This window comes from Rhinichthys klamathensis, unplaced genomic scaffold (assembly GCF_029890125.1).
Source record: "Rhinichthys klamathensis goyatoka isolate OS25496 unplaced genomic scaffold, OSU_Roscu_1.1 h1tg000487l_1, whole genome shotgun sequence".
Classification (NCBI taxonomy): Eukaryota; Metazoa; Chordata; class Actinopteri; order Cypriniformes; family Leuciscidae; genus Rhinichthys; species Rhinichthys klamathensis.
In genome coordinates this window covers 2,893,788-2,910,053 of record NW_026606974.1, presented here as the reverse complement: position 1 = coordinate 2,910,053, position 16,266 = coordinate 2,893,788, and the positions used below count along the sequence as shown (strand labels likewise).

General features: G+C 36.3%; 1 protein-coding gene across 2 annotated transcripts in view; it reads left to right on the top strand.

The window, feature by feature from the left end:
- ralgps1 (Ral GEF with PH domain and SH3 binding motif 1) overlaps positions 1–16,266 on the top strand; it is a 174,030-nt gene that overhangs the window by 64,164 nt on the left and 93,600 nt on the right. For both annotated transcript variants that reach the window (XM_056237485.1, XM_056237487.1), the window contains exons 7-9: positions 742–831; positions 3,446–3,538; positions 14,357–14,483. In XM_056237485.1, coding sequence (XP_056093460.1) covers positions 742–831; positions 3,446–3,538; positions 14,357–14,483 — 310 coding nt within the window. The remainder of the gene's footprint in view (positions 1–741; positions 832–3,445; positions 3,539–14,356; positions 14,484–16,266) is intronic.

The window sequence follows — 16,266 nt, the reverse complement described above, 5'->3', positions numbered from 1 at the left end:
GGCTTATGAAGGTCAGTATACAATAGGAATGAATGAGATTTATTTACATGGCATTTCATTTTGAAAGAGCTTAAATGTCTTGGAAGTGGCCGTTTGAGGTCTGCAATTACATTTGCCATTTCGGTCTTTTTAATGTCATCATTAACAACAAATGTCTTATATTTCCAGGAAAAAAGAAAAGATTCAGTTATGCTGCCTAGTCTTATTCTAAAAAGGTTTTCTGGCAAGCTTGTGAATAAGAGGAAATGCTGTCTCTATCTCATAAATTTAGATAGATTTCCTTTATTTTTTTATGATTTATTTATTGTTAATCTGTCTGCGTCCATTTTTGAGTTATGTTTGCTGAGAACATTTGGTATTTGTCAGCAGAGCAATTATATAACATATAACTATAAATGATGTAAACCTTCAGGCTCTGCCTTCACTATAAATGGTCTGAATCCTTAGTCTATTGTGCAGAGATGCTATTGAATTTCTACTAGTGCATTGTATCTCAGTTCTTGTCTTGAGTGCTGTCAATCAATTAAAAAAAATTAACTAGATTAATTTTGTCTGTCAAATCGCACGCCTTTGACGGGTCAGTGTGCAATCAGACGCCCGACCAGGCATAATATGAATACTTTGACTTGCCATAGCATCGTGCGTGTGTCAGGACAATTCAATGCGTTAAACTGGACAAAAATGTATCGCATGCGTTAACGTTGACAGCACTAATTTACATATGACCTTTTCTTCTCCTAGGTCAGTTTCTGGGCAGTGAGGGAGATATTGACGGCTCAAACACTGAAAATTCGAGCAGAAATATTGGGCCACTTCATCAAAATTGCCAAGGTGAGACATTCTTTGGTTTTCACTGTTCCCTCAGACAGTGTAGCTTGGTTACTTTATTCATCATTAGTTCTCTTTGCTTTGTGCTTGTTGCCATGGCAGCAGATATATAACCCTATAACTTTGATCAAGTTCAGTAAAACATTTATTAATATTTGTATTCACATCTGAATTGCATTTGATATCCTGGTAATTGTCTTTGGCACTGGCGTTACTATAACTTGTGTTATTAGAAATTCATTAAACATAAAGGTTTTTGTGGGCACTTTAACAATGGGCAAATTTAATGATGTTATGCAAGTCTTGATGGATTAAAGCCTTCTGTTTTTGACCAATGAGAACGAGGAGAGGGGTTGTGCAGGAGTGGTAAGTGTTTATGGCATGAATCGAGAATGGTCTCCAACTGTTAGAAAGACGGAGCCATTCGGTTTCTTAATTGTCTTCAAATGACGATAACAAACAACACAGGGAGAATATAACAAGTATCAAATAGTGTCAAAAGTGCCTATAGTGTCAAATATGTCATCACTGTTACTCCTGAACCAAATACTGTAATTTCTCATCACAGCTATTTTCTCATCTGAAAGTGATTAACTACACAGTTCAGTATAACTGCTATTCTTAATAACTTCTGTCATATCATTTCACGCAAATTTGACTTTTTATCTGTCTTGTAATTGCTTTTAAAATGTAATTTATTACAGATAGCAGAGTTGCCTTGGAAATTAATGTGTGAATGAACTGTAAAATGATATTTTAAAATGAACTTTTTCAAATTAAAAGTTGTGGTTTTATATTTCCAGTCCACTTCTATTGTTCATAGTAAATTGCTATCTACTGAATATTTAAATTGACAGTAGCATGGAATTTATTGCTTTTGAGTTTTGATTTCCAAATCAAAATAACACTTATATGATCAAGATTAAAATTTTGATTGGAATGTCTCAAATAAAGTCCAGTAATTTTTATTCTGCATGTCCTTATTAAATAGGATATTTTGCTTTAATAAAAGCATAAAAAAACTTCAATTTTATACATTTAAAAATAAATATTTCTATTGAATTGATACTTGAGAAATTTCACAAACAAACGATTTAGATGCTTATCTTTTCATTCATGCCAACAGTCACACAGAGAGCCACAGACTGCTGTGAATTCAATCAGCCTACATGCTCTCCTGAAACTCAGTGTACCATGATACAGGAAACCCGCTGAATGACTCCTTATGGTTGAACACTCACCCTGCTCTACCTGCCAAACCTGAAAGAGCTGCATACCCTGCTACCTGCGGACATGCCCTAGTTAGCCTGAGTGGGCTACTCTAACGGCTACGCTAATGGATAAAGCAGATCGGCCAATGACTAAAAGAAAAAAACGTAGTGCTGCTTTCCTTTATTCCATAAAGGTGGCTGAAACAGTGCTTTACAGAGGTCAGCCTAGAAGAAAAAAAAAGAAGAATGAGACTAGCGTGACAAGACCAGATCAAAACATTGAGTGAAGACCGAATATAAATGAATATAAAACAAATCTTTGTACACTGACTTTAAGCTTATCGCATGCCGGTCAAAATGACCTTCTTTTTTTTTCCAATTAATTGAATGTATGGTCTATATTTACATTTGATAATGTTTTTTTTATTTAATATTTAGTATTTTAGGGGATTTTATGGTATTAAATTATATTTATACAGTAGTTCTAATCATATTTATTACCTGTTAACCACTTTTTGAGCGTAGACTTGAAAATAATATTTCCAACTAAAACTTTCATAAATATTGAATGTTTTGAAGCACAGACTTAAGTTTGGTCTGTTTTTAAAGAAGACACTTGGCAGATTATTGATAAAAAAAAAAAAAAAATGTATATAAAAAAATGTATTGTTATGAAAAATGCACAAAAATATGAAAACTTGTTTCTGCAATGGAATAAAAAAAATTGGAGGTAATTGTGACTTATCTCACAATTCTTACTTTTGTTTTGAGTTGCGTAATATACAGTCTGAATTGTGAGATATACTGTAAACTCACAATTCTGAGAAAAAAAGTCAGTCTTTTTTCCTCAGAATTGGACTTCTGAGAAAATAAATCACAATTGCAAGGAAAAAAAGTCAGAATTGTGATTTTTTTTTTTCTGCAATTCTGACTTCTTTTCTCAAAATTGCGAGTTTATATCCTGCAAATCTGACATTTTAACTCTCAATTCGAAATTCGATTGTGAGATTAAGAAGTCGCATTTCTTTTACATTTTTATTTTTTGTTATTTACTTTTTACCTTTTCGAATTTAGTTCAGTTAGTTAGTTAGTTAGTTAGTTAGTTAGTTAGTTAGTTAGTTAGTTAGTTAGTTAGTTAGTTAGTTAGTTTGTTTGTTTGTTTGTTTTCACATAGAGAGTACCAAAACCTCTATCAAGTTTTGTACCATTACGATGAAGTAAAAAAAAAAAAAAACACCAGACCTTGAAATTGTTCGGTCAAAAATGGCCAAAGAGCATCAGAGGTTATGGAAATCAGAAGGCTTTTAATTTAGTGGCTCCTGATTTATATGAAGACTACAGTCTTATGTAAGTCATGTAAGTGGGTTATGTTTATTAAGACTGTGTGTTATCTGTGTTTTTTATAGAAACTGCTTGAGTTGAATAACCTGCACTCTCTGGTGTCGGTGGTCTCAGCCCTTCAGAGCGCACCCATCTTCAGACTGAGCAAGTCCTGGGCGGTAAGCAAGACCTATGCAAGGTTTGGGTGTTTTATTTTATTTTATTTTTTCATTTTGTTTTTGATTTTGTACATCTATATTTATACATTTTTATTTATGCATCTAGTCAACAGTTTAAATAATATTTATTTAAATAGAAATTCATTAAGCCATAAAATAAAAGGTTTTTAAGTATAATAAATATTGCTTGCATGGAAATTTAGTGTTTAGTTTTGATATACCTGAATATGATAATAAATAGGGATGTCCCGATCCGATACTCAGGATCGGTATCGGCTCCGATACTGCCATTTTTGCGGGATCGGGTATCGATCAGCATCGATCAGACGAGGCCGATCCAAATCCGATATTGTGGGTATACTATTATGTGTTATTGTTAAGCCCCACAAAAGGCACAAAAACATTCTAAAGTACCATAACGTTTTCGTGCACTCTATTATAAGTGTTCTGAAGCCATTATGTGAGATATAAATTAATATTTAAGTCATTAAATTCAAGTTCACGTAAACTTTTCCCTCTCGCGGCTGTCAGTCATTCTCCATTCAGCATTCAAACAGCGCGTCGCGTTCGGTTACAGTCAATGATGAAACTATCTTCAAGATGATTCAATGTTAATACTATTATACTTGATCTGTAAGATAAAGGTCTATGTTTTCGCATAAAACAACTTTATCTTGCTGGACTTTATTGCTGTAACTCAATCGTGTTACTCTCTACCGGGTGTCGGACGCTGTCGGTTTGATCACAACACTAGAGTCAGAGCACTATAATTGTTCTTCACGCGCACAGTAACTGAAATTTAAAACTGTTAAAAGAAAAGGCTCAATAAACGATTGCATAGATAGATACTGTATAATACACTGTCCATCAATATGTATCTCCGTTGTGCTTTTAACTTTTCAAAGCGGACTCGACGCGCTGCGTGCTGTAACTCCACGTGGCTTCAAGCGCATCATTCTCCGCTCGGGATGCGCATAAGCGCTTTGTGCCGCACTGTATTGGAGCCTTTCATATCATAATGCAGTGACGCAATTAAAGCTTATTAACATTAATAATTATTAATGTTGCTGCCTCATTAAATAGCTGTGCAATACACTTAAAACATGTCTCAATTGTATAGCAGATTTAGCTATATCTAAAATAATTATCTTTTTCATTTTTGTTATCTTGTTTTTCATGAATGTATTTTACAACAATAAAAAGAGCCATGTGTATTATCCACTAATCTAGTTTATAATAGCATTTTTGTCATAGATTATGATCATATATTTTGGGGATTTGTTGTTTATCTTTATAATGAAGCTGTCTGTATTAAGTAGATTGTGTTTAACACACACAAGAGTGATAATCAGTTTAACACACAGTTATAGAAATTCTACTTGATTTAAAAAACAAAAACTGTACTGGTATTTACAATGTAGAATGCTGCTGTTTAAATTGTTTTAACTTTAAACCTGTTGGTAGCTAGCTAGCTTTAAGTACTGAAGTACCTGTATTTTCTTTCATTTATATATTTCTTTATTTTTTTGTAGTGTTTGAATAAAGGGTGGCAATCTTTCATAATCAACTGTTGTTGTGGACTATATAGGAGGTATATTTTAGCTGGCTAATTGAGAAAATTGCTATATTTTTTATTAGTTTAAGAATAAAATAAAAATATCGGATTAATATCGGTATCGGCAAAAGCCAAAGCTGCGGCATCGGTATCGGTATCGGAAGTGAAAAAGTGGTATCGGGACATCCCTAATAATAAATTATGATTTTTTTTTTAATTTGTGAAATAGTATTAGAGTATCATAGCCTCTGCAGAACATACTAGAGGAATTGTCCATACTATTTTGTATAGGGCGGAGGGCGGAATCTCTCATTTAATATTCTGTTGACTTACAGGGGATTTATTGTGTATAACCACCAAATGCTAGCCTTTCTGCTGCTTTATAATTTAGCTGACAATGCAGTGTTTGTGTTTATTTCTCCTGGGAGCCCTAGTGCTCTTGGATTTCCATTGATCTTATTTGCAGAGATGCAGATGAGAAGACTGTCTGAATGCATGAGGACAGGGAAAGAATTGGATCCCTTTCTGAACATTTAAGTGGCTTGGAAAAATTTGAAAGGGCTGTTTCTGAGACCTTGTTTAACGTTGCCAAAGCTTTAAATCTATTTATAAGTATTCACATTACCCCAGTTTTAGGTCCAAAACCTTTTGACCTCTTTTCTTCAGGGGAAAGGCTAAACTCTATATGCTGTACTGACAACACTTACAACCAGCCCAATGAGTAGGCTACAGCTTAATTAGCTGGGTACGTCAGGATACTTGTAGAAAACAAAATGCATTTAATCAACATTTACAGTATAATTATTATTGAAATACATTTTTTTCATGCTGTAAACTCGCGCTCGATCGATCCAATGGCGGTATTCGATCAGCACGGAAGGTCTCTGCGTGTTACTGTCTTTCCGCGTGGCAACGGGATTTTTATTAAATGCAATACATTTCTCATATGTATTTTCTCGTTATAGACTCAATGAAAAGGTTTTTAATGATATCTGTACATCATTAAATATGCGTGAATGTTTGACTATTCCTTTTAACTCTAATGAAAATAAAGTCAAAGTCTGTTAGAATAATCAAATATAACAATTTATTATGTCAGGTAAATCTATTATTACAATTTTATAATCAATTGAAAGATAATCAATGCAAACCATCAAATGTTCTAGAACAAAGAGGAAAATCTTTTACCTGACATTATGAAATACATGAATACTGAGTCTCTGCGACCCTCAGCATTCACAGGCCGATCTGAGATACAGAAAAGGGCCCTGATCCTTCCGCTGCATTTCATTATACAGTATAGCCAGACCTCATTTCATATGTAAACATGAGTTCACAGTGGAAATTTACTGTGTTCACCCTCCCAGACTTACTGGGGGCAGAAGTTGATTTACATGGTACCATTTGCTAACATTGGGAATTAGCATTGAGTTCACACCTTCTGAGAGCAGGAGGGTTTACCCATCCACGCTCCTTTGTGTGTATGTTATCTAAAAACCTTATTACCTTTCGTTTTACTTATTTGGAAATAGGACACCTGTACCAGTCACACTGAGACATTTCAAATAATACTAAACACATGTATAAAACTGTATGATAGCTGTATGAAAACCATATAGATTCTTATGCGAGTTTGGGTGATCTCTGCAAGAGTGGGGGATGTGGGGAAGAAGTGTGTGTGTGAGAGTTCAAATGTTAATTTGCAGCAAGGTCCTTCGTCTCATAGACCAGTGGTCAGGTCTATCTCTTCAACCAGTTTTTCCAGTCTTACAATGCTCAATCAATATTTTATCTGTAGGATCTAGGTCGGCATATCTTTAAAAAGCATTAAAAGCTTCTTAATTTGTATGGCAGAAATGCCACTTCTTTCAGATTCTATTTAAAATCATTCTCCATACTTAAATTGATGGCTCGTTTAATTTCTGTCTCATTACTTTTTACATGCATGTTACTTTGAGAATCATGATATTAAAAAGGGGTAAACAGTGTAAACAAATAAAGATCCAAAGAAGCCTTAATGATGGCAGTTTTAGGCAGTTTTCCTATTCATTACTTATTTTGTTGAGAGATGTCAGTGGTAGAGAGAGTTCAGACTCACTGGGGACCTTATTGATGAGATGTAAGCAGCTTCCAGAGTTGACATTCCACATTTAGCCACAGCACTTCTGCAAATTGACAAAAGATGGAAAAAGAGGGAGCATGTTGTTTAGAAGTAACTGCGGCAGGACCGTTTGTCGGATACCACAAGCTCAACTTTCTTGCCATGTATTTAGCTTTGCCACAGGGGAATTTTGACAATTACATAGTTAAATATATATAATATTCTGTTTAATAAAGCAATTTATTTAATATAATATTTGACAACAAGGTTTATTCAATTTATCAGTGTAATTCATTGATCGGGCTGAACAGTTCTAAGAACGGTAAGGAATGGTTAACCGTGCTAAACCATGCTGGTAGAATGCGTTCAGTGACATCGCTTCTCAGGATTGGTCACTTTTCTATTGCCTGGCTACCAGTTTCTCTGTAGCTGTCAAAGCGTGCTGTTTGAGCAACACAAACACAAATCAATAATGAAATTAAAAGAAATATCTGATCATCCTCCATAATGCGGTCACTATTTACACCTCCCACCATCTGTAAACTCTTGCGTTACCAAGGCACCGACTGACACATTTGTATTACATTCCAAAAAGCTCTGTTATCAGCGCCACAGTGGAAAATGAAACCATATACAGTATGTAACGGCTGGTCCGGATCGGCTCGGAATGGAATGGTTAAGCAAAGAGAGCGGTTTGGCCTGATGCTGGAAAAGCTGCTATTGGTTCTGTTTACACCACAACACTCAATTTATTTATATAGATATATACACAGACATACACTGATTGAGCCAAAACATTATGACCAGTCACAAGTGAAGTGAATATTGTTGATCATTTCCTTATATGGCCACATACTGTATTAAGGTCTGGGTAGATTCTCTTAAACGTGTTGGATGCAGGAGAAATAGGCAGGAATAAAGATCTGAGCGACTTTGGCAAAGGGCCAGATTGAAACGGCAAGGCTTGTGGGTCGTTACTGGTCAGCAGTGGTGAGAATATACCAACAGTGGTCTGAGAGGGATAAACCACAAACCGGCGACAGGGTGTTTGGCGCCCAAGGATAATCAATGCACAAGGGACACGAAGGCTCATCAATGCATGTCGTGTACGTGTGCACCCTTTACCTGGGGAAGTGATGGCACCAGGATGCACTGTGGGATGCTGACCAGCTTGTGAAGGGAGGGTGATGCTCTGTTTAATGTCCTGCTGGGAAACCCTGGGTCTGGACATTCACGTGGGCGTAAATTTGACACGTGCCACGTACAGTACCTAAACAAGGTGTTGCCCTGGCCTCCAAATTCCCCAGATCTCAATCCAATCTGTGGGATGTGCTGGACCAACAAGTTCGTTCCACCGTGGCTCTACCTCGCAACCTACAGGACTTGAAGGATCTGCTGCTATCGTCTTAATGCCGAACACCTGAAATGTAACTTTTATTTTCAATCAAATCAATGTAATATATTTTTGTTCAATAATATTTTTTCTTTTGTATTTTGAGAGAATTTTTTGGTACTAATTACTATTTTTTCCCATTGAAAATATAGTAAAAAAGTCTATTTTTTTTTTAGTATGGTACATTTCAATGAAAGCTGTATTTCTTGTTAAAATAGAGACGATATTAAAATCCAATTTTTGAAGTCAGATTAGTGCCATCTGGTGGGAGTAAAAAAAGGAATATTTACGTAATACCCTGGTGTAACCACTAGGTTACACCATTATGAAAGACTACTTTTTAGGCTTCGATTTTTTTATGTTGATTTGAAGTGTCAGTTTTTGCATTAATTTTACTACAGTCAAACCTGAACAAGGAGAAAGACATTTTGTTACACATAACATCAAAATTCTATTAAAATGTAACAAAAATAAACAGGAATGCTTTACCAGAGATTTTAACATCTTATTTGAGTTCTCTGGCTCAATTTGCCATGTTTGTGAGTGTATTTGAGTTGGTGTGTCTGTTTTAGATTATAACCTCTTCCTTGCTGTCCTTTTTTGGGGGGGATTGTGGCTGAATTATTGATTTACTGAATTATTGCAAAAACTTGCTTTGTGTTACAGTCACAGCAGTTCATAGAATCACACGATTGTTATGAGTACTGTGAGGCAGATGGATCAATGCCAGGTCACAGACCTTAATCAGTGTTCCTTGCATCACATAATGCTTCAAGTCTCACTAAAGACAGGCATGTCACATTGCCAGACACTGTGTGCCTGCACCAGCTACAGGGATAAATTCTGATTCATTGCAGCCCTGTTTTAAGAGGTTTCTTTTCCATGCGTCCCAGAACCCTGAAGCTTGTATTCGAAAAAATCTGCACATTTGAACTATGGTCCGGTTTTAATTATAGATTGAAGCATTTCATCTGTTGTCCTGTTCATAATGAAGAGGCACTTGCGTGTATTTGCTGACGGTTCTGCCTGACTATAATGACTGTTTTCGGTCTTGCTGTGCAAATGGTTTATGTTTCACTGCCCATGGCACAGACTGGAGTGAGTAATTCTTTATGTCATTTGTTCCAGCCAATTTCTGAACCGCTTGCCTTCAAGGCCATGTTTCCACTTATTTGAAGATTAACTGCTGATTTCCCAGTAGGCATGCAATGAATTAGGACCAATACGGTGCTCGCTGGTATACATTTTGGAGCACATTATATACGAAGATACAGATTTGAAATGACTTTATCATTATTTTCAGCACTTTTAGGTTTATAAGTCTGTTCTGCTTTATGCGATGAATGCTGCCTGTCTGTCAAGAAGTAAAAATGAAACGTAAATAGTAATGCATATAGTGGGGTTCATAAGTCTTAGATCACTTGAAAAATCTTGAATTTGTTTTACCTAGAGGAGATTTAATCAAAGTTTTAGGATTTTGAAAAATTTAAAACAAAGGAAAGTTCAGGTTATGACATTGATTGTAAAAAATAAACGAATAATTCGGCACTATTTGTTGGTCACTAATTAAATAGTTTTGTGACATTAATCATGTGATTCTTTGTCAAGTCAAGTCAAGTCAAGTCACCTTTATTTATATAGCGCTTTTTACAATACAGATTGTATCAAAGCGCTTCACAGTGATAACATGAAAACAATATAACAAAAACAATATAACAATATAACAAAGTTTGTTTCTAAAAGAAATTGCGTCAACGTCCACCTTAAGTAAGGCAGATCAATAATATTATTGAATATTAAATGTTAAATGTCCCCAACTAAGCAAGCCAAAAGCCAAGGCAACAGTGGCAAGGAACCAAAACTCCATCAGGTGACAGAATGGAGAAAAAAACCTTGGGAGAAACCAGACTCAGTCGGGGGGCCAGTTCTCCTCTGGCCAACGAAGGAACAGTGCATGATTCGGGCAGCATTACAAGTCAGATTGGATCGGAACATTTAGAGTATTTTTTGGAAGTCCAAGTATGCACGCCGGTCTTAAGACGAGTTGTTGAGGATCAGTGGCGTCCACCATAGAGAGTCCATATCGCCCGTGTTAAGTCGTCACTTCATAGGCTTTGTGATTGGAGCATCTGAAGTCTCCGTGAGAGGCTGGATACAAACTGGAGCTGACGAACGCCATTTTCTCGGGACTCGCGTCCCGAGATAACAGCAGAAAAGCAAAGGGAAAATAATTAGCGTAGCTGCTGTTCATAATGATGATTTCCATAACACAGGCGTAAAAGACAAAACATGAATACAGTGACTCTTGCGTCCCAAAATCACCCCCCTCCGTCCCCCACTCAACTCAGCCCAGCTTACTGACCTCTACGTCCCTCCTGCTGCTGAGACCTAACCACAATCTCACAATCTCTCCGCAACCCAACCATACGCGCCAACCCGTTGACTAAGGCTGTCGAGCCCCACTGGTGCGTGAATAGGCAGTTTCAGTGGACAACGGTTCCGTATGGCATACTACCTACCGCAACACAATATCTGCCCAACCACCCGTCATTCACGCAATATACACAGGAACGTAATGACTGCAAATACTATGCAACCTATACAGATAACCTACAGTCTCTTCAAGTTTTATAGTATTAAATGCATTTGACCTGATTCAGCAGTATAATAAAAGGTAAGCATTATGTAAATGCTTGGCTAAAAAGATGCGTCTTTAATCTAGTTTTAAACTGGGACAGCGAGTCAGAGCCTCGAACAATATCAGGAAGGCTATTCCAGAGTTTAGGAGCTAAATGTGAGAACGCCCTCCCTCTTTGTAAAGACATTCAAATGCTTTTTAGATCATCTCAAATCTTTTTGGATAACATGATCAGGTTTGAGACATACTTGTGGTGTTTTTTTGGATTTTACTTTTAACATAAATGGTTATTCAATGCATGATTTATTTATTTACCCCAAAAAATCCAATTATTTTGTCATTTACTACCTAGTCCCCTTCAAATCTTTTTAACACATTAATTTATTTCTTCTTGTTATTCCTATAATATGGTTCATGATAAATTATGCAAAATATATGCATAATTTTCAGTAGAAGTCTCAGACTTTGAGAGCCCACTGTATACAGTCTGGGAGTATTAAGATGAGACAGGCGTCAAGAGGAAAGATACTGGAGATGGGAAGTAAAATAATAATTTGTTAGCATGTTCACTGAAAGAAGGAAAGATGTCAAGCTTTTGGTAAAGAGATAAGATGAAGAAGGGCGAGCTTATGTACAGTGAAGACAGATGGCCCCTTGATTCCAGAGTATGTATCCCAGCATTCTCTCAGTGTTGCAACACTCACCAACTGCCAAATACAAGTCAAAACTTGGCTTTGGCTAATCAATAAAACCAGTTGGCCATTAATTTTAAATGGGATTGGAACATAGCACATACTACCGTTTCATTTCTTTTCCCATCCTTTTTTTCTTGCACAATTCTTTCTCCTACTTCCATTAACTTTTAATTGATCCCCTGTTCCCGCTCTATTTCCAGTTCTAAAATAAATAAAAAGACAATATTTTTTAACTGCACCTATAGTGAAGACCCACATCCGCAGTTATTCCGAATGTGTCCCTGAGCTCAATGCTGCTCCGTCTTTACAGCTTTTGATGTATGGAGGCTTTAACTGCTAAAGCACAGTAATGGCCTTCATGAACTACTGTAATCAAAGTCAGTCATGTGTTACTGCAAAATAAAATAAAGATGTTAGTTGTTGAAGGAATCCCCTCACGTTCATCGCCCTCGGAAGGGATTGTTTAGCACTGTATCTATGGAAATGAGTAATGCCAGTGTGGCATGTTCTCAAGTCCCTGCGTGCTGCTGTGGTCGTGGGGGCGGGTGATGGAGGCTTGATAAAGAAGATCAGAAAAAGCTTTTGTTTTGGCATTTGATTGCTCTAGCTCAGACAGAAAAATGACTAGAGTAGCTGCTGAGATGGTACACGCATACACACACATGGAAATCACATTGACTGAAATATGCCGGTGCACTTATAATGCATTTATCCATTCCTGTTCATCATTTGTAATAGCTTTGTAATTCATTTTTCCTTAAAATATCATAAGCAGTCTCACTTAGCTCGCAGTACTTCTTCAAATCTTTGTCATAATATTATTATTTCCACACCAGGCTCCCTGATTGATGGTATTGTGATCTAACTTCCCTGCCATAGATTATCTCAGCACCATTTAAAATCAAATAAAATCCATTCTGCTTCCTTTGGCAAATAAAAGGGGGGAAGGGGGGAAAAATCACTTTTCTGTTTCTCTGTTACAAGTTTAAAGGAGAAGAATCCAAGTTGAGGTTCATTAAATTCTTCAGGTAAATTTTAGGCCAACTTCTAAATGCTTTCCACTCCCTAACTGTATTGCTTGAGTATGAAGCTGTTGTAAAATAAATGTATCCAAAAGTCATGTTGATTGGAGCAACTCGGCTTATAAATGACTAGTATAATCTGTCAACAGTCACTCAGTGTTTTGGGGATGCATGATATATCTATATAACGATCAACTATCTTGTATGGAAGAGAGATATTTAAATAATGCACTTCACTCAAAATTTGATATTGCAATTACAATGTTTACTATTTCCTACCAACCTTTTTTTAGTCTAAAGCAACTGAAAAAAAACATTTGAAAAGAGTAACACCAGAGGAACATGTTGAAGTACTTTGTGCAGAACTTGATGTGATAAAGCCATGGGTGATGGAATTTTTTAGTTAATGAGCTTTTCGTTAATCCTAACAGGGGTTTTGCACATGGTCATCCCCACTGATGTTTTTCAATAGCACATGTGCTGCAAGGAAGCGTTGGGTGAATTTATGCTACTCATAAAGACCTTCTAGACACTGAGCCTGTTTCATGTGCTTTCCATAAATGAGAAATATGCCCAGTGCCGATAGCATATGTTTGTATATCTGGAGTTTGAGCTCTGGGAACTTTTCTTCTTAATACAATTTCATTAGTCTCCCAATAGGGTTTCTTGTTTTTCATATTTATCATATTTGCAGACAGCTTTATTTAGATCAGAAGACTGAGTGGGACTCCCCTCTGACAAAATTCACAAAACGGCGCCTCCCCAAGTCCCCCTACTTAAGTTACTGGCCCAATGGGGAGTAACTCTCGTTTATTTTCCAAGGGCAGTATATTTAAGTGAATGAGGCAGAGCTGAGATTATTTTTTTAATAATAATAATAATTATTATTATTATTATTGTTATTATTAGTTAATACATAATTATTATTAATATATTTATTGCCAAATGTTTTTCATCTCAGATACCTCTATTAATTCATTCAAATATTATAAAAAGATGATAAACTTGCCAAGTAAAAAATAATAATGAATACATTCAAATGTATTTCAAATGTGTTTAAAATTTACTCAAAGGCATAACTGGAAAAGTTTTCTTAGTGATGACTTTGAATAAATTTAAATAGATTTAAAATTGATATTAATTCAAATATGTATCATCTTTTGTAATCTTATTTTAATTAACAGAGGTAACTAACATAAAAATATTTGCCAACAACAATACTAATTTTGTTCCCTTTGAATACACTTCAAATTGTATATATTAATATTTTTGTTTTTACTTTTTATTCATTCCTTTTTTGTTCCTATCCTTCACTCAGACTTTCTATTTCACACTTGAGAATTAGCCATTAGCTGTTGCTAATTTGCTGATTGAATGAACTGTTTGTTTCTTGTTTGCTTTCTGTTCTTAACAGTTGATCAGTCGAAAGGACAAGGCCACCTTTGAGAAGCTTGACTTTCTGACGTCAAAGGAAGAGAATTACAACCGTATGAGAGAGTACACCAGGTCCCTCAAAATGGCTCCCTGCATCCCCTACCTAGGTGAGTGTTAATAAAAGTCATGACAATATTCAGTCAGAAATGTCTTGAGAGGCTTTGTGGATTGTTTTTAAAAGTTTGCTTATTAATAAGGCCATAACTAAAACATAAGATGCTTCCTTTGAACAGAAACATAATTTGGGTCAGATAGAGGAATGGGTCATTTCTTTGCAATATTGACTCATTTAATGCTAGCAAACACATTCTACTTCAGTATAATGCTTGTTTCTTGACATGTAGATGATTGGTGATGGCAGGGTTCATTTTAAGTTGACTGTGAACACCTCATTATAATTTTTTTTTGGCCTTGTCTCATCTGCACATACTCCAGTGTCCAGCAGAGGGCATATCAATACACCTCTCCAGTTCAGGAATGATTGAGAAATGTGCCATATCCTGTAAAGAAAATTACATTCGTCAAACTATTTCATGGGGTTTTAGGATTTCTGCTAAAGCTCAAATATTCTGTATTTGCAATAGAAAAACCACTGCGCAATCCATGAACTTAAAAGCTCCTTGACTTCCTGACCATTTTTGTAAGATGGAAATTAATGAAATCATATTGAAATCCAGATTGGTACATTGGTAGCCGCTTTTTCTCTCTCATGAAAAGACATCTGTCCAAGACTCTCATGGATGTTGCAGAAGCCCAGTGAGGAATTATTTACACACGCATCAGTCTTCTCTAAAGGCACTGACAGCACTTGGAAATGGATACCTCCCTCAGGATTGTCCAACATGGTCCAGATCTTTCACTCAATTACACTCTTCCGTCTTATTTATCAGCAGTGATGTCTGGATGACTAATCCAGCTGTTAGCCGAGAGCCCGATCTGATCAGAAAGGGGTCGTGTGGCTTTATGTTTAGGTGGCATTTTGGATGTTTGGCGGTCTTGTTTTACGAGATGCACTTTTTAAGATGAGGTTTTTTGATTTTGAACTGCACAACATAGACCGTACGTCATTGCCACATGCTTGAGGCCCGTGCTCATGGTCACAGTTTTTCAGGTGTTCTTGTGTCATTGTGGTATGCGAATAACTAAAAGACTGTTCAGAAATAACTTCAGTCGGCTGTAACTCAAATTATCTCTTGGTCTGTAACTTGTGGGCTGGTTCATTTCTAGAGGTCTGAAATGCACAAACATACAGTCACTGTAATTTTTAAGAAGGTAAACATGTGGAAAGAGCTGACGCATGCCGTCCCAGCCGCACACATCTTTCTCATTAACCGAATTTCCTTTACATAATCCACACTGAGTGTCTGCTTCCACTTGGGCAGAGTGTCGGTAAACTACGTCCCACTCATCACGTGGCTCTCTCAGACGTCACAGAAAAAGAAACCACTGTACCTGGTGCCGGTACCTTGTGGTTTAGTTGCAGGGAACTCCGGTAACATATTCCCATTTCTGAGCAGCAAGCAGTTGAAACCGCAGGGACGGAAAGACTGTCTGACGTGGCTGAGGTTGTGCAGGCTGTCACTTCAAATCTTGTCAGTTTCCACTGCGCTTCTCCAGTGGCCCGTTCCATTTCCCATTGGGACAAAGGAAAAAGGAAATTAAAGGGTTTGGGATTTTTTCAAACACTCTTTTCATGCTTTTTGATGTATTTAATAGAACTTGTGTTATTGGTTTTAATAAAAAAAAAAGTTCATACCTTCAGTTTGTTCCAAAAAAAGTATTCTTAGAGCCATTGGTTATTTATTTCTTTATATAGATTAATACATTGGAATAATGAGTAATATTATATTTAAATATTACTTCTGTGAATTTTGGCTTTTGAGCTGATTG